The sequence below is a fragment of the Stegodyphus dumicola genome, chromosome 10 (genome assembly GCF_044657685.1).
Source record: "Stegodyphus dumicola isolate Sdum_Otavi_A_Nest chromosome 10, ASM4465768v1".
Classification (NCBI taxonomy): Eukaryota; Metazoa; Arthropoda; class Arachnida; order Araneae; family Eresidae; genus Stegodyphus; species Stegodyphus dumicola.
In genome coordinates, this window is record NC_140777.1 from 42,938,378 (window position 1) to 42,957,159 (window position 18,782).

Genomic DNA, 18,782 nt, shown 5'->3' on the forward strand with positions numbered 1-18,782 from the left:
AAAATATTGGACACAGATTTACTAAAGGCATAAAAACTTTAACCGGAAGACAAGAACAACATAATTTAATCATTTTTTAAAGCAAAAAATGTACAATTTACAAAGATATAAGAGTAAAGAAACTGAGATCACTGAGCCGGGTAACAAAGTGGATATATATATAACTATATTTATATACGTTTGTTGCGGCCGATTGCAACCAAAATACGAGTGGCTAATTAGATTTAACTTCCTAAAATGTTACTTATAAGTGAATATTTTAGTACACTTTAGGAATTGATGTTACTGGTAGTTTGTCTACTTGAGCATAATATGCATAAAAATCGAATAATAAATTTTAATATACATTGAAATAAGAAAATAATGTGACTTTACTTTCTCTTACATGAAAATTATTCAGCTTTATTTGCAATGTATGAGATTAAGAAAATAAGTAACCATAAAATACTCTCATGCTATTGTTCTTAACTTCCTATATTGCATAAAATGTTGAGAAAGAAATGTTTCTCTTTCTTATTACATTAAAATTAATTAACCTATTACGCTGTTGTGTACATAATTATTTGATCGCGTTTTAAAAATTCCAGGTGAATTATTATTATTTTTTTTTTTTTTGATTTAAGAAAATCTTAATTTTATTTAATTCTGAATTATTATTTTAATGCTTTAATTTTGGGGAAAAACAGATGCTTCTAAGAATATTATTTATTTTCCTTTTATTTGCAATTTTTGTCCAAGCTTTGAATCATTGTGAAAGAAGCTGGGAAGGAAGGCGATTTTGCTAAGTCATGATTTTCGCGGGTTGTTTCGTCATTTAGAATGTTTTAGAAGAAATTTCTTTTGTGCAATTGACCTTTAGGACAGGAAGTACGTGACAGGAGGTGTCAGAGGTTGCCACTTGACCTTTGTTATAAGTCATCTGGTATTGGCGATCGGGGTACGGTCGTTGGCTAAGTGAAGAGGGGCGAGCATGTGTGATCACCTTTATTTCTGTCATTTAGGGGTTGAAACGTAGAATTTTGTCCAAATTAAGGGGGCGATAAATGAAGCCATTGTGGGAGCCCGTATTTGTGAAGGAGACGAAGAAAATTCGAGTTTGAATCATCTTTTTGACTTCGAACTTGCTCTTGGGTTGAGCGTTAGAAAGGAGGAGATGTAATTCGTCCTGAGATGTGCTTCCGGGGGGGGCGAGCGGAAAATATGCTCCCCGGCCGCATTTTGGCTAAGAGGAGAGATTGAAGAGTGGGCGAGTTTTCTGAAATATCTAAAAATACTTGGGTGTTCGTCGTCAGGTGAGAAGTTGGTTTTAATTTGCGCGACGTTTTGTTCGCATAGTTTCGCTGGTGCTGCCTTGCCGTGAGTAGCAAAGGCGGGGAGCTGCCAAGATGTTCTCGGGTGCTTTCGACATAAAACGAAAAAGAAGATGGAACTATGATTTTAACATCCGGAAAAATTGAGGATTTTCTCAAGTATCTTAAAAATAGGGAAGTTTGCTCCAGCGTTTTGTTAATTCCTAACCTTTATCGGCCAAGTTCCCCACGTCAGTGTCAGATTCTATCCTCGACAGCCGGTCAGCGAATTTTGAAGGCTCTTCTTTAGTTCTTTTTCCAGTGGCAATTTTTCTTCGATGTTGAGCGTGCGGATGTGTTACTGAAAAAAGATGCAAAAATCGTTCTTCAATATTTCGGTCGGTGTTCCTGTAAAAATATAGTTTGTTTTTGTGTAATTAGACTAGTATAGATGTTGAATTTCAGAGAATGTGTTTTTTTTTTTCAACATCATAGGAGGCACTGCAGTAGTTCTGGTTAAAGTTAAATTAAATGGGTCATAAAGTGAATTCTGAGACTAATTTCATTAAGTTAATTGAAAAGAAAATGAAATTTGTAAATCCTTAATTTGAATGTGTAAATGACATAAATTGAAGAGTTCACATGTGTAACTAAAGTAAGGTATTGAGTATTCATTACCTAGAATGTGAAATTTAATTTTAATTGTTGAGGAATTTGAATAAATTGTATTTTAATCTGGAACCTATCTCTTATGTTTTCTTTATATCTATTTATGTGTTTACTTATACGTATATTGAATTTTACCTCTAGTTTATCCGATCCTCTCACGGTACGGTCCCGGATGCATTTACACAACTCAATGCAAATAATTTCACTTGTACGATCACGAAAAATGTTGAAATTAGCTAGCTGTTATAGCTAAGCTATAAGCTATAACTATAGAGAGTTTATTTAGAGGTTGATATTTAGTTAGTTACGGCTTCACCAGTATCTGTTTCTGTATCGGTGTTTATAGATTTAGATGCTGATATGGAAACAGAACAATGCCAAATTATGAATAAAGCTTAAAATCTTCAGTTTAGCTTATAACGCTTTTTACTTTTGAAAAGTTATATGCATACAAATTCCTGTACCCTAATCATTACAGGTGAATAAATGTTTACATATATTTTTAGACTAAACTTATTTTTGTATATGCTAATTCTAATTCCAAGTCTCATATGCAAAGAATAAAGTAAATTTTAAAGTTAAATAATATGGATGAATCTAAAAATTAAAAAAAAAAATCTATTAAAATGTACTATAAGTTGAAAACGATACGACTTCACCAGAGAATTCAGTAAAGTATACGATTTTTATTTCTTGCTCACATCCTGCAGTTCTACCAAACGATTTGCTCATTTATGTTATAAAAAATCAAAACTGTAGTATGAATTTCTTTACCTCTGTTCCGCCTATTTGAATTAAAAATGCATGCAAAACTGAATTTAAATAGTTAAAATCGATAGTGTTGTGTAAATTGTACAAAAATAAAAAAAAATTTTAAGAAGTGTTTACAAAAAGTACCATCCATGCATATAGATTTTATTGTGTTAGCAGTATGTAATAAATAAAACTACGTTACAGCATTACACTCTAAAGCAAATTTGCAGATACCTTAAAAAACGTGAAAAGTAAAACTACTTATTAAATCCTCCAATTATTTACACATAAATCTAACTATAAGACTATAATTTATAATGCTTAAACTATTTATATTAAGAAATAACTGCATATATGTTACGGTACGGTCATATGTTAGCGAATTTACTTTTGGCAGAGGTGGTGCATCCATTGTTACGACTATCCTCGCTTGAAATGGCGAGCTTCAGAAACATGTTCGGGGACTCAACAGGGGGGCCTTATGTCTCACAACTCACTCCCTTCTCCGTTGTGATAATTGCAGGTGGCGAAACATATTCTGTTACCAAGAGAGTAAACCTGCGTTGTTTAACGCGAAATGGAGCAAAAGCTGCTGTCACTCTGCAAATCCCACTCTGAGAGATTTAGAGTGAAGGTGTCTCCAGACTCGAATCCGACCATTGTGGTTGCAGACAAAAGCGTGTCAGTAAAGACAATGTCATTCCATTCTGCCGTCCACATCCTTCTTTCATCGCACCATTGGCGGCGGAAACGTCTGTGGTTCTGCGTCAAGGATAGACGAAGCAATGGACGTTTTGCGGACAGACCAGTCTGCTGTAAACGGTTTCGAATGGTACGCGCAGACACTGGATGATGTGGTACAGACCGAATGTGCTGTGCTATGGTACGTGACGTGATGTGATGGAGCGATTCGTCATTGCCATGCGCACAATGTTCCTGTCATTACGTGAAGTGCTGCACTGAGGTGGATGCGATCGAACATATCGGTCCGTCGTACCCTCCTGCATCCAACTGTCGCATATCCTTATTACAGTTGTTCGTTGGACGAAACCGAACAAACATGTCCAACGACTAGCGATTTCCCTGAAAGATAATTCACACTCTCGGTAGGCCACTAACCTTCTTCTGTGAAAATCGGATACTTGATCACATGATGATTGCTGTTTACTACGAGGCATAAGTGATCGTTTTTTTTTTTGAAAAAAACAACAAGAAAAACACAACTGCCGAACTTGAAATTGTCGAAAACTCCAAGCCTTAAATAGCGCTTTGAAGTGGCGCCACAGGTGCGCTGAAATTCTAATCATTTGCATATCTCATCTCCGCTAATGCATGTTGTAAATTTTATGTTATTTTCATGCTTCCTTCAAGGTGGCCAGCAGTGTATTTAAAATGAAGAAACGAAAAGGTTAATTCACTGTTTTCGCTATTAATTGCACGCGTTATTGCTTCTACCAACTGCTCTGGAATTTTAAATCTCGGCTTCGCATTCTTGTTATCGAAGTTAATACCACGCCGGTGAAGGTTCTTGAGTCACCTTTTGCTGGTTTAAATTAATTTGTGTAGTCTTTAACTACTAGTTTACCTTTCACTTTAGTTTGTTACATTATCTTTAAGATCCTCACCACAAATGCTGGTGAAATTGCAAGTACGTAAATCCGTGTGGTCTTTAAATAACTGAGTTCAATAAAAAATTTTTTTTCACCCTTTCCCTGCTGTATTGATCTTCTAGTTTCAGCGATAAGTCGTCACCCTAACTTTCACATAGGTCGTAACTATGTATGCTTTCCAAGAGGTACAAGCTTTATAAAGCATATGTTAATTAAAAAGTTATTATGATTTAAGTCTTTATCATAACTTTTCCTTCCCGCATCCTTCAACAGAATGCAAATTAGCTTTGTATGTATTTAAGCTAAGGGTTTTCGATTAGAAATTGAGGCAACCGTTTTTTGTTATTAGTATTTTCGTTAACTCTGCATAAAAATTATGTTCCGGCTTTAAAATTCTATCTAGCCGATGTTTTAAATTCGCGCTGGTAAAATATCTGAGCCAGTTTATTCTAGTTAATGTGCAGTTTTGGACTATGTTATCAATTCTTGAATGTAATTGTTTAAGTTAAATATGCACAAGTGTTGGAAGTTTTGTCTTAGTTCAAGTTGTGCCTATTCTATTACATTAACATTATATAAAAAAGGATTATTTCAGTCTTTTGGGGTATTTTGTGAGTTGTTTTGTGAGTTGTAACATAGCGATAACTCGCTGTCTGTCTAGTAAGGTCTGAAGGACTTCAGCTTTCAGTTACAATATAAACCCTACAGTTTAATGATATAATACCCATTTGCAACAAAGTTAATAATTTATTTCTCAGTTTTAAGGCACATAAGTACAGATCCCTGTCCTTAACATACAAGTTTATTCTTAACCTGCTGTAAACGAGGCCTATGCGGAATTGGTGCGGAATTAATGATCATTACAATGCTATAGGTCACTAAGAAAATAGAATTCTTCTAAAAATAATAAATTGTATTAAAAATTCGATACCAAAATCCATTTTCATTCAATGATGCTTTTAGAAATATTTTTAATACAAGATTACAATTGTATTAAAAATATTTCTAAAAGCATCATTGAATGAAAATGGATTTTGGTATCGAATTTTTAATACAATTTATTATTTTTAGAAGAATTCTATTTTCTTAGTGACCTATAGCATTGTAATGATCATTAATTTATAAGGTATTTCTCCCACTTCCCTAGCCTGCCTTTGTGGTGTAACGGTAGCACGCTGGGCCGATATTCCAGAGGTCCATGTTTCGATTCCCGGCGAAGGCGGTTGCATATTTTTCATCTTTTCTGCTTCCAATTAACCTAATTCATTTTCTAGTGTATGCTGTCTATTCGTGTGGACGAGAGAAGTTGTCATGATAGATATAATTGACTATGAAAAATTAAAATGATGACATATAAAATAGCGTTACAAACGAGCAGTTTATCGCTAAAAGTAAATTTTCTTTTTGGTACCAATTAACTATAAACACTGAATGTAGCTTATGTTGACTTACAGTAAACCAAATTTTTACTACGATATTTTTTCCTAAGTTACAAAGAATGCCAAAAGCAGTTCACTCAATAATTTGAAAAACATTCGTTCTCGTAAAAAAGGCATATCGTTTCCAATGCTTCGAAGTACCTTTTTTTTTTATTTAAGTCACATGACAGATAACAATCATATGAACAAAAAACTCCTGTCTTAAATCAGTGTATAGTATTTGAGATACCGAATAACAGATTTCTAAATAAAGTTGTCTGTTCACGAATTTACCGTTTCAGGGGTCAGAGAAAAAGGAAACCTCTGTTCCTGAATACTAGTAGGAATTTATATAAAATTTATGTAATACAGAAAAGTCACATCAATTTAATAAATTGCAGATATATTCATAATATACGAGAAAATGTATAACTCTTTAGAAAAACAGAGAAATGGATTATTTTGCATGCGGCATTTGAAATCTATATGAAAATATAGATTTCTGAAATATAAAAACTGTTACGACATGAAACAAAGCCCATTTTTTGCTAGAGCATTAGCATGATTTTTTTTTAATCTTCATTGCGATTTCAAGATTACCAGAGTTTGCTTAGAGTTGTTTAGAGCTTTAAGTCTGACAGTTGTTTTTGAGGCATATTCTCATGAAATAATCTCAAAACTCTGGATTAGAAACAGATGGTTACCATTTTTAGAAATGACGGGGAATTGACATTTCTGCTGTAAAGATTTTTGATATGGAAGTTCGAGATCTTTGTAGAATGTATAGCTTAATTTAAGTATTTGGTTCTCTTTAATTATCTGATGTGGAAACTTACTTTGATAGTTAATATTTTGGCTATGGATTTCAAAATGTTTACTCAAGGCCTGCAACAACATTTTTAGTCATGTTATGATACAAGAAGGATGAAAAGTTTGTTTAGTGAAATATCATTGAACCAAATGGCCAACGTAATTTGAAAATCCATTATGCATCTTCGCCTTCATGTGATTTATTTGTTTCAGTGTGGAAACACATTAGGTATATAAAATGTTAATTCGTCAGATGTGATTTAGTTATTAGATATATGACTTTATAATGCTACGGGAAAAAAAAAAAAAAAAAAAAAAACTCATGAAAATATTCTTTTTTCCTTTTATTTTTCAATGTCTATGTGATGACACTTTTTTTTTTCGGAATATGGGCGCATATACAAGAATATTTTAAAAAGGGAACAGGTGCTTTCCCAGAAGTCTTTTTAATGGAACCTGGCTTCTTCTACTCTGGAATATAGTACTCAGAAAACTCCCATGCAGTGGTGGGAAAAAACCATGAAAACTCCATTGCAGTCAGCCCGTTCGTTCGTGAGACCTAAAGCTAGATGTTCTGCGACTTCGCCGCTCGGTTGTTCATGGGCGACGATAGTTTGTTTTGCCAATTAGTTTCTTCTCGTAGGGAAGGAGTATTAAATATCTCATCGATTTCTATTTTGGTAAAGCTTTGTAAAGTATTGGAAGTCATCGTTTTCTGTCATCAAGTCTTTGACGAATTCTTGAAGAAGGCATGTGAATCTGACGGAATATTCTGCTTATATTCTGGTTTGTACTCATGACTCATGTTTAACAGAAGACACAAAACGGCAAGTAAGGAAAGCATAGGGAGATTAAAAGAATTTATTAAATTAGATTATCTGAATGTCTCCAAAAAATAAGAAGGGGAATATATGCCTTCTCGGAGAGCTTCCTGAGGGGAACTGACTGGTGTTCAGGTTACACAAAGGGAAAAACAAGAAAACAGCCAGACAGTCCATTTGCTTGGCTTCGAACCCAGTTTGAACTACCAATAATCTGCAGTCTTAGCCACTCAGCTCCGCCCTCACTACCACCTTATGTATATTAATTTTTTTATGGTGCCTATATTTAATTTTTAAACAGAATTCTAGAATTTTTGCTACAATAATAACGCTTTATAGTACCAAAATATAAGTTACTGTTATTGATGCAAATAGCTAATAATTCTCCCAGATATTCAAAAGTAGTTATAAAAAGTATTTCAAAGCGAAAGCTAAGGTAATAAACAAATTTTAACTTAAAATATTTCCGAATATTTTGAATGGAGCTACATGAAAGAAATGAATCCGACTACTATCATTTTTATACTTGCCGTCTTTGTTTCTTTTCCCCTCAGTTCTGCAGTGAATAATTTAATAAGTTAAATGATCAGCCGCAAGCTTAATTCGGTCTTACTCTAGCGGCTCGCATGTCAGATGCAATCTACTACGCAATTTAATGCTGATCGTGGCAGAGCACCGCGAACCTTGTAAATATTCATGCTTAAGGTAGGTGGGTGGATAAGTAGAAGCGGAAAGAGACACCTACCTGACTGTACCATTTGATTCATGATTGAAGGAGAAGTTGCGGATGATTCCAGCTTATTTGTATACGGAAAGAGAAACTGACCAGTTTATAGTAAATATTCCAGTCATAGTGGTTAGTTTTTCAGTTCCTACAGTCAGTTTTTATTTTATGTTTTTTAATTCCTACAGCCACGTTCAAATTTATATGCTTTTATTTTGAACACTATTGTATTTTTTATTAAATATTATAATTATTGTAGCGTAATTATATTTAACTAAGACAAACAAATAAATGTATCAAGAAAGATGGAATTCATTAATGACAGAAATATCTTTAACATGATCATTTAAAAATGAGTGGATTTGTAGATAAAGTTATGTTACATTACGTTACACTGCCGCTGACATACCATGTACCATGCATTCATCTTGGCAAGTGTTATTGTTTTTGAAAAACATAAGGGTTTTAATTTATCTTCCGCTAGTTTAATCAATACGTAATTGCTTAGTAAACTAAGCAATTTAAAAGCAATAAACGTCTTAACATCTTAAATCTTATTTCATTTCTTAAGGGTATATAGGTAGATATATTACTGCAATGAATAAAGTATAATTCTAATGCCATATATTACTTGCCTGGTAGTTAATTGTCTTGGTTTACAGATATACTATGACGAACATAGCATAACTCTTTTTTTGCAGTACTATTTTATTATTCTTATAGCAGACATTTTATGTGTTATATTCATTGAGTGCAATATTATATAAAAACGTGATAACAATGGAGCTTTGTCCACCAGGGTGTGTCCGAGCGGTAAAGTCCTGTCGAATGGGCTGGCTGCAGGGACATTTTTGTGTTTCTTCATGCGTAAGGTGGATACCAGCTATTTTCTCTTAAAAAGACTTAAAAAGACCAAGAGATATTTTCTTTTAGAAGGTCCTCGAAGGAGGCATCCTTCCTCTTCGGCAAATATTCCTCATTTGCAATCAATTATTAAATAAATCAAACCAAATAAGTGATGTAGTATGTGGTCTATTGTTTTTAATTACGTATTTAATGGCTTATTAGGATACGATAATCGAATCGTAAACCGTCACAAAAATTTTCAGTCTTACAGTTAATAATTAATGCTAAAAAAGTGAACCTTGTTAGGAAATTTTGAAGTTTAAGATTCTGAATAACATGTAGAGTACCACGAAAGAAATTCTTCTACGTTTCTTACGGAGGCGAGGCAGAGATCCTTAATAAACGTGATGACAATTTTTGCCATGTTGGGGCGACATGTGTAATGTAATTTATGATTAATGATTCACAAAAACGGCCCTCTGAAGGACAATTTCTGCTTTTGTTTTGAAAAATTGACAGGAATTTAAATTGAATGGAATTAAAATCTATTAAGTTATTAAAATAATTAATGGAATCATTTTCATTTATATTGTAAGGTATTTCTTCCAACTTCCTAGCGTGCCTTCATAGTGTAGTGGTTCTATACGCTGGGCCGGTATGCCAGAGGTACGTGGTTCGATTCTCGGCGAAGGCTTTGCTAATTTTTCATCTTTCCTGATTCCAAAAAATACCTGATGTTTCTACAATGTGTCTTTAATAATTTGAATTCCCATTCATACTTAAAAATAAAGTTTTAGTGGCGCATATAAGAACTAAAAATAATAGTACATCATTTCCAAAAATACTTTCAAGAGTAATCTTAAGGAAAGTGTATAAGTTCAACATTGCAAAGTTTAAGGCTGCTAAGAAAAGGAATCTAGGCTAAATTGAAGAGAAGTTTTAATATTTTTTACCGGTAAACTATAATTTCATCCTACTACAAGTATCTACACTGATAATTTAGTTGCATGTGAATATCTGAAAAATGTTGTTACACTAATTCAAATATGAGTACATAATTTTTATAATTTGCTAATCATTCCTTTAAGAACACAGGAGGCTTCACTCAGTGTTGCTTTTGTTTTTTTTAGCTTCCTTTTTTAATACCTCAACTTTTATTTTAAAGTCTTATTACTTTTTGATACAGGTATTAAGGCTGAACGAGATATCTGCTTGGAAAATCCGATAATATTATGCCAAGGAGATGATTCCCTTCTCAGATTTTTATTCCTAGAAAGATTTCCAACTGAAAGGGAAATTAAGGAAATGTGTCCGTATGTATTTTCTTTTTATTTCTGCGTCAGTCGTTATTTTAAGCATTAAAAATGTAGAAGTTGCTTCTTATAATTAAAACTAATAATCGATTGATTGAAAAAAATAACGCTTCAAGAATTAGTTAACGGCTATGGCAGCAGGATCGATTATCACGAAAGCTCCAAAATTTATCTTCTCTAATTTGTCTTCCTTATGGGTAACTATTATGCTTGTTTCTTTCTAGGATTTAGAAATTTGCTGCGCCTTTTCATGGTTTTATTCTTTCATTTTACCTAACAGTCGGTCAGTTGTCCTTTTCAGCCATATATTAATTCATCACACGAAATATCTAAAAGTTTTATCTGTTCTCCAGTGGTTTCACAATGGCTCATCAATTTCAATCGATTGCAAATATTTGCGAATATTTAAATACCTTTTATTCTATTGTACATATGTTATGCTATAGTTTGTGCATTGACTTACATACTTCTTTTTATTGATTTTTATTTTAAAATTTGATAATAATTATTTATTTATTTTTGTAAATATTTTAAATAGTATTTTGTAAATATTGTGAACATTTGTGGATAATTAAAACTTTTGTTTTTGTACTTTTGTTTATGCGTAATGTTGTATTGTTGTTTATTTTTTTACTTAATTCTTTTTTTATTTATTTATTGCTTTTAGAAAAATAATTTTAAGATTTATTGGGTGTTTAATAGAATTCTTGTCCACATGTTTTGTATTTAAGTGTTTATTTATTGTATCGAATTTATTGCAGAGAATTCTTAATTTTTTATTTCTTAGTGTTGATCTAAATTCTGAACTTTGAAGTGTGCATAAAAATAGCCTAAGTAGAGTTCAAGATACGAACATATTCGTCTTTCATGTGCCTTAACGACAAATTTTGTCCCCAAGTTGGCGACATTTAGCGAATTTTTAGAAATTTGGGAAAATATGTTTTTAAAGTCCTACGCCCAATTCTTCCATATACTTCCAGAGTACCTACTTCAGTATATAAATATCAGCTCGAGAGCTAGGGAATTCAATTGCGAATCAGATGGGAGATTTAGAGGTTTGTTAGACTGCGATTTAGAATTTATGAGTGATTTTGAGCATTAACTGTATTTCACGTGCGCTAAGGAGCTCTATTCAAGCTCTAGGTGAGTTATTTACAGCTATTTACTTTGCTGTATAAGCTTGCTGTATTTACTGTGCCTTTTTTAATAGTAAATTGTCAATTTCTTCCTGTTCGGAATATTCATTATAATAGAATAGAAAGAGAGCATAACTCGTAACAAATGTTATAAAGAACTAAACGAATAAAATGAAGGTTGCGTAAAATTTCTTTATCAACATATTGATTATATTATAAAATAATTTTCGTTATGAAAATATATAAAGAGAAAAATGCAGTTTATGAGGTTAAAAAAGTACTGTTATGCTTTTGTATTAAAAATTACAGCCTGAAACACTTGACATATGTTTTTTTAATGAGTCAACTTTTTTGTACGTACGTTTATCTGACTATTTATTAAATGTATAATTTATTCAAACATGTAAGTTTGTTTTCATTGAAGTAATTTGACTCCTTGAATAACAAAAGCACCTGCATTCTATAATTTGTATTTCTATTCTGATCGGTTGCTTTTTCTATCATTAGTTAGCCTATGTTTATAAGGTTTAAAGATTCAGTTACGCAATAAACGTTCCCTAATTCTTAGCAATCCAATTGTGATAAATGCTTTTGGAGTGTGGTTTGTGTGTTTGGCCTCCAAATTTTGTACATACGAAAATCTATTATTATAACATTTTTACACTGTGCGCTGCGTAGAGTCATTAGGTTACGTTGCGTTAGGTATTAGTCATAGGGTTCTTTTTTGAAGCAGGACATGTGAAAAATATGCAATACCGTCGCCGGGACTCAAACCAGGACCTCACGAATCGTGCCGTTATGCCATGAAGGTGGATAGAGAAAATGAATGCTTATCCATGTTGTGTTCTCCTATACGTTTTTCCTTTGTGGCCGTTCAAGAAAAGCCATAATGCGAACTTGGGTTTGCCAGGAGGATGGGCCGCGCCATACCTACCTACCTATTCTTTATACTCCCCATTTAATATACTCCCCACTTGGGATTAGGGGCACGTTAATGCTGTGCATTCTTGCTCGCGTCTTCCGTCAATGGAATGGAATGGAATGGGGATCATGTAGCGAGGCTTGGAAGCTCATTTGGAAATTTCTCGTAGAAACGTTTCCTCTTCCACTCCCACAAAAACCGTTTTATAACATTTTTACAAACAGAAGATTTAACGATATCATTAATAACAGAGTAATGCATTATATGTACGACAGTCATTTTATGTAGGGGTATTTTTGTAATAATGTACTCTAATTTAAAATATGTCAACATATATTAAATAACGCTTTTAGTGACATACCATGTCTTTAGGTTTAAGTTTATTTAGCAGCAACAAAACATACGAGGAGGAGGATCTGCTTGGGATACATTCGTGGAGAATGTTCTAAGGAAAACTAGCTAGTATACAAGTTACACATGGAGAAATCACCAAAACGCTTATACCGCTAACCCTTTCGTCGGAATTCGAACCCCTGACCGAAATACTACTGTTCAACGACTTTATTGCTCAGTCGCTGGTGGGCGACACACCGAATGTTAAATATAAACCATATATATTAATTAAATTTTACGTTTTGAATCACATATTTAGTAGGTTTCATAACCGTGCCAAACCATGAATGCGACAAATAGTCAAAATATCGTGCTAAATTTTAAATATGTAACTCCAAATCATAAATGTGCCAAATTGTGAAAATATACTGCTAAATGGTGGCAATTCATGAACGCGGCAAAAATCGTAAGAATACAGTGATTAATTATAAACGTGTGGTGACAAAATCAACAATAGTGAAAGTGTCATTTCCGTGTTCAAAAAGATATGTGGTCTACACATCGCGGTATTGGACAGAATTTCGAATTTGTGGTCACATAGTGCATAACTATACTGTACAGAGACTAAAGTTGGTCAAGTCAAAATCTTACGGAAATGTAGTACTCTTGAAGTGAAAGCATTCTACACTTCAAGTGATTTCCAGTTTTAAACTTTCGAAGACGTGGCATGGGTACTTACGTATTAGCTACTAAAGTGGTCACCAAATTTTAGGATGTGTCAACTCTGCCAACCGTTCTCATAACCATTCTTCCGGCCACCATGCTCATAACAATCCTTCAATCAAGCAACGCCGCCATTTTCATACGCGTTCTTTTTTGCTGTAGTGCAACTTTTAATGGTTGTTATAAACACATAATGATAGTTCCTCCCCCCTAGTTTTAAAATGTGAGCATGTCGAATTCGGCAGCAATGGAAGAAACTGGCGTAAAGTTTCTGCGACAATACAGAATTCTGCTAAATATTTTATAAAGGAAACAACTAGGAAATGCCCTTCCTCTCGATAGTCCCTATAGCCGGGGATTGCAAGAAGAGTTTTCGCAGTTTTCTGATTTTTTTTTAAACGAAAGCAGATCTCTGTGTATTTCGGGAGAAGAGAAGCGCGAAAACATTACGGAAAGATTTGAAAAAAAATGAAAGTGTTTTATTTTTAATGTTTTACGTAATCTTTATTTAATAATTGAAATTTGCATTTTAAATTGCAAAAGTATGTTTTCTTTTCATATGTTGGTAATGTTTACCGATTTACGATAAGTATCAATAGTTTAGGAATCTTTTAAAAAGAAGAAAGGTTCGGAAAACACCAGCTTGCACCCGATAACTAATTTTTACCTTTTCATTTGTAAAAAACCTCCAAATTTTGAGCAAATGGTGATGTTAATACGTAAGTACCATAACGTGTTTATTTCTTATTTACCGGAGAGAAAACAGATTCTAAAATTCACAATTAACTAGTTTCTCCTCTCGTAGAGAAGGCCTCGCTAGCACTTCCTTTCGCTACCTGTGTTTGATTGTATCAAGATGTTTTCAAGCTTTTAATTTTCATAGAAAATGTAGTAGTAAGTGCTTTCAAGAAACGACTGGAGTAATTAGTTTCGAGTATCTTTATCTCGCAGTAAAGAAGCATTATTTCGATGAGAACTGATGTGTTAAGCAACTGTAGGATCGTGTTTTCTTTGGTAACATAAACTCTACTAGATCTTACTAAGGAACCTGGCGACTCCTCTCACAGGCGTAAATGATACCAGCGCAGAAGAAGGATAAAAATAACCCTATATTATTATTCAAACTCTGAACAAAAAGGCACATACTTCGGCATACAATAACTCTGACAACTTATGGTGGAACTTAAGAATCGTTACTCAGTAAATTCAAAGCTAAAGAGTAGTGCTGGACTAACACTTTAAGTTAAGGCTGACTAGGTTGACTCAACTACCTAAACTCCAGGATTCACACGTTCAAATACTCTCTTAATAAATTTGCCTCCTGGCGAGAAAATGCGAAGTTAAGCTACGAGTTCAGAAAAGATAAGAAAATTTGAATAATTGGTTAATTGAATTAAGGGAAACCCTACACAACCAGCACGTGATTTGCATTTCTTTCGCCATGCACCGATGTACGGGATCCAGTCCTCTTTTAAGCTAAAAAAAATTTTATGTGTGTGAAAATTAATCGGTGAGGTTATTACAAAATCATCTCTTCAGTTATATTTACTTATTCACGATTTGATGATATTAGTATTTATACTGATGAATCAAGATAGGGACATGACTGTATAATATTCAGTGTTTCGAGTCTATATTGAGTAGCTTTCAAGGAATTTTAAGGTGCTGATGGTAATTGTGTTTTCTTTTTGGCATCCGTTTACATGCCCATAATGACTAATTTTAAGTAGCTACTAGAAAATACAAAATCGCATGTGAAACGTAATTATTTCTCTAACTGGCACTATGCAGTGCAAAGAGAAGGTACAGCTAGTATTCTGTTTTCTAGCTGTTGGTTAAGAAAGATAATTCTCATCATTCTTTAGTTTTAGGTATTGCATCAACACAACGCAGTATACTGTATTTCTACGTAAAAATAATTTTTTATAGGCACTCCCGTTTTAACATCTTCCTTCTAACATTTGCTGCAATCACATGTTTCATGTAATATCTACGATAAATATATATCTTTATTCTGATCATAGTCTTTGGCCTAATGATAATTTTAAACATTCATGTGATCATTTTAAATTAATGTTGCGAAAAATAAGCACTATCTTAGCAAAAATATGTTTAGGAAGTAAAATGTTGCTGTAAACTGCTGTTTTAAATTTACAAACTGTCATCTCACTTTAATGCGCATTTTACAAAATTCATTATAAGTAAACAACGCAAATGAAACCACGTAACGATACTGAAAAGAAGGTGTGAACTAATTTTATTCTAAAATTTATTATGGCCAATGTAGTTTCTTTGTTCCAAATTTTTAAAATGTTTTACGTAATCATAATTAACCATGCGTTTTACATATGCATAAATAGATTCCTTAAACCAATCTCCCGATTGCTAATGAGCTATTGAATGAAATATTTTATAAATTTACTTAGAACTTTAACTTCTGGCTTGGTAGAAAGTTCATTGTGTTAGCACGTGTAGGTTTCTATTGTAACTGAAAGCTTTTAGACTTATAGCGAGTTATCGTTCAGTCTGGAACAAGTAACGAATAACCGAAGAAGGTTAAAATAACACTTTTATTTAGTCTTAAATTGAATAGAAAGGGCACAACTTGGGTTACAGATGAAATCCCTCTACTTGTGGGTGTTTAAATTAACATAAGCAAAGCTGAATTCAATTGTATATTATAAATTATGTGGTTTTAGACTACACATAAAATAGAGTATTTAAGTTGGCTCAGATAACAACCGGCTAGTATTTTAAAGCATTAGCTAGCAAGACGATAAAGTACAATTTTAAGAAGAGCTGGCAAGAGTAAATAACAGTAAGACTCGGTTGCCAGAAACTCTAACTCAAAAGTTCAAAACCTTCAGCTAAGCCCACACGAACCTAATTTGCATTCTGGTGAGAAATACGGAAAGAAGAAGTTGTAGTTAAGACTTAAATTTTAATAATTTGTTAATTAATTTAAAATGCCTTAAGGATGCACTATATTTGGGAACAAAAAGTTATCTTGGGTTGCAGTATATTATGTGCAAAATTTTTATTTAAATTTTCTGTATTTTACAAATGTATGATTCGACAATCTTTGCAATCCATCCAAATTCACGAAACTAATGGCCGTAAGCTATTTAAGGATATTTGTATATTTGGTGATTGCTTTTAAGTATAAATCAATTATTACAAACAGAAATTAAGCTATTAAGCCAATATAACATTATTTAAGTGGAATGATATATTAAAATATAAAGTAGGCTATAAATCTGCAGTTAAAATTATAAAATTATCACCCGGTCTAACTTAGCTTAAAGACAAAGTAATTTAGCACAGGGATTTTAATTTATTAGATACAATGCAGAAAAATAGCTAACATAAAAAGAAATGCGATCAATAATGTTCATCCACATTTTGGTTTACAGCCAAAACGCCACCCGAGACAGTAGGCTCAAAATGAGCCACTATCCTTGGAACAGCGGCGAATATAGTAAAAATATTCTCTTTTAATCTCAATTTAATTGTTTTCAAATCGTATTTTTGCCTTTACTGACTTGATCTCGAAAAACATCGGTGCATGTTTGAATTAATTCACTGCAGGAGTAAAAACAATAAATTACTGTTGAGAAAAGGACGCGTGTGATATTAAATCGCCTTTGTATGGTACACGAAATAGAGAGGACAAAAATACAAGAAAATAAAAATAAAACATTACCCTCATATATTTTTTCAATTTCACTTATTCATTTTACCCAGTAGAAAAGCTAGTTTATTTTCTTGTATTTTAATTATAATTCTATTTTTATTTTTTTTTCGTTGCTTTCTAGAATCAAGATAAGTTCTCATTTTACTATTATTTGATTGAAAAGATTGAAAATTATATCTTTCTTTTTTCTTATATAACAGATGAATTTATTCTATAATTCTGCTTTCCTGTCTTGTATTACTTTAATTTTTCAATGGTCCAGCAACTTTAATTTAGTTCAATACTTTTGTAAGATTAATATCGGCTTTTTTCATCCGGGAAATTCATTCCAATGCGTTCTTTTAATGGGTAGGGGGAAACAAGCGAAGGAACAAGGTCACCTCCTTGATTCCTTTCAGATTAAATTTAAATAATACAAGAAATGTATATAGCTTGAATTATTAGAAATACTCAGAAAATAAATATATGATCTATGACTATTTTTTTCATCCGGCTAACTAATAAAAGTATTTTCATCGGAGTACTACTGTAGCATGTGGGTTTGGAAGTATGAAAAACTATCTGAATTTGGTATTAAAAACTAAAAATTAACTTGAGTGTTCAAGGCAATACAGCAAATGAAATGTTGCACTAGAATTTAAGATAGTATGATACTAAATCTTCTTTGTAAAATTGCGAAATTTAATGGCTTTATGCTTACATATAAATTAGTATTATCTCTGATGAATGAATTCGCAAGAGATCAGAGATATTCTGATGAATCTCTCTCATCAGATGCATCAGATGCATCAGATCTATCTCATCAGATGATCAGATGCATCAAAGATATTCTGATGAATATCTCTGATGAATGAATTCTGAAGAATGATTCGCAAGACTTCCTTGAATTGCACAATGGTTGGAGATGTATTGTGAGGAATGTACATTTTCATGATTGTGATATATCCAATTACAGAGCTGATTGATGTATGTGTGTAGGTGTAAGCTCACATGCCATATAAGAACTGCTGCCATCCTCAGTGGCATTATTGCATTATGACTTTAACAATATTACCCTAGCACTACCATGTTTTATTATATTATATTATCGTAATGAAATTAATTATTTTTGATTCTCAATAGATCAGCTGTTGTGTATATAAATTGTCTAAAAGAATACAAAGAAAATTGTGGATCATTAGAAGGAACTGCACTTCCTTCGGCAGAAACATTTGTCAAAATGCAAAATGTCATTAGTGAGATTTGTAATGAAAATTCCCTTTTATACGAAGGTAAGTTAAGAAGCATTTTAGTTAAATTTATATGTAAGTACTTATAACGTCCAGCCACACTTAATATGGGTAGATGGATGTACAGGTGCACTTGTTCCAACCTATACCTGCAAATACTTGTACATATGTATGATACTTAAATCCAATTATCTACGTATATTATATGTATATCTAAATCATTATTGATACACATATTACATCCATCACTTTTATCTAAAATAAGATTTAGGATTTAAATAAGTACAAACTATTCTTTGGTGATATGAAGACTTTTTTGAAATAATTTTTGTCTATTTAATACATTCTGAATTGCACGCCGAATACGAGTGCTTGGAAAAGCAATCAGGTAGAGTATATTCACTTTTCAAAATACAGAACTGTTTTTAAATAACAGACAGGGTCAAAAGCCGATGCAAAAGGGAGAAACTGCATAAGGCTAATGCCATATAG

General features: G+C 32.7%; 1 protein-coding gene across 1 annotated transcript in view; it reads left to right on the forward strand.

Annotated features, from left to right (window-relative positions):
* LOC118189277 (uncharacterized) overlaps positions 1–18,782 on the forward strand; it is a 78,849-nt gene that overhangs the window by 44,293 nt on the left and 15,774 nt on the right. Inside the window, exons 2-3 of the mRNA XM_035359855.2 lie at positions 10,127–10,253; positions 18,184–18,332. Coding sequence (XP_035215746.1) covers positions 10,127–10,253; positions 18,184–18,332 — 276 coding nt within the window. The remainder of the gene's footprint in view (positions 1–10,126; positions 10,254–18,183; positions 18,333–18,782) is intronic.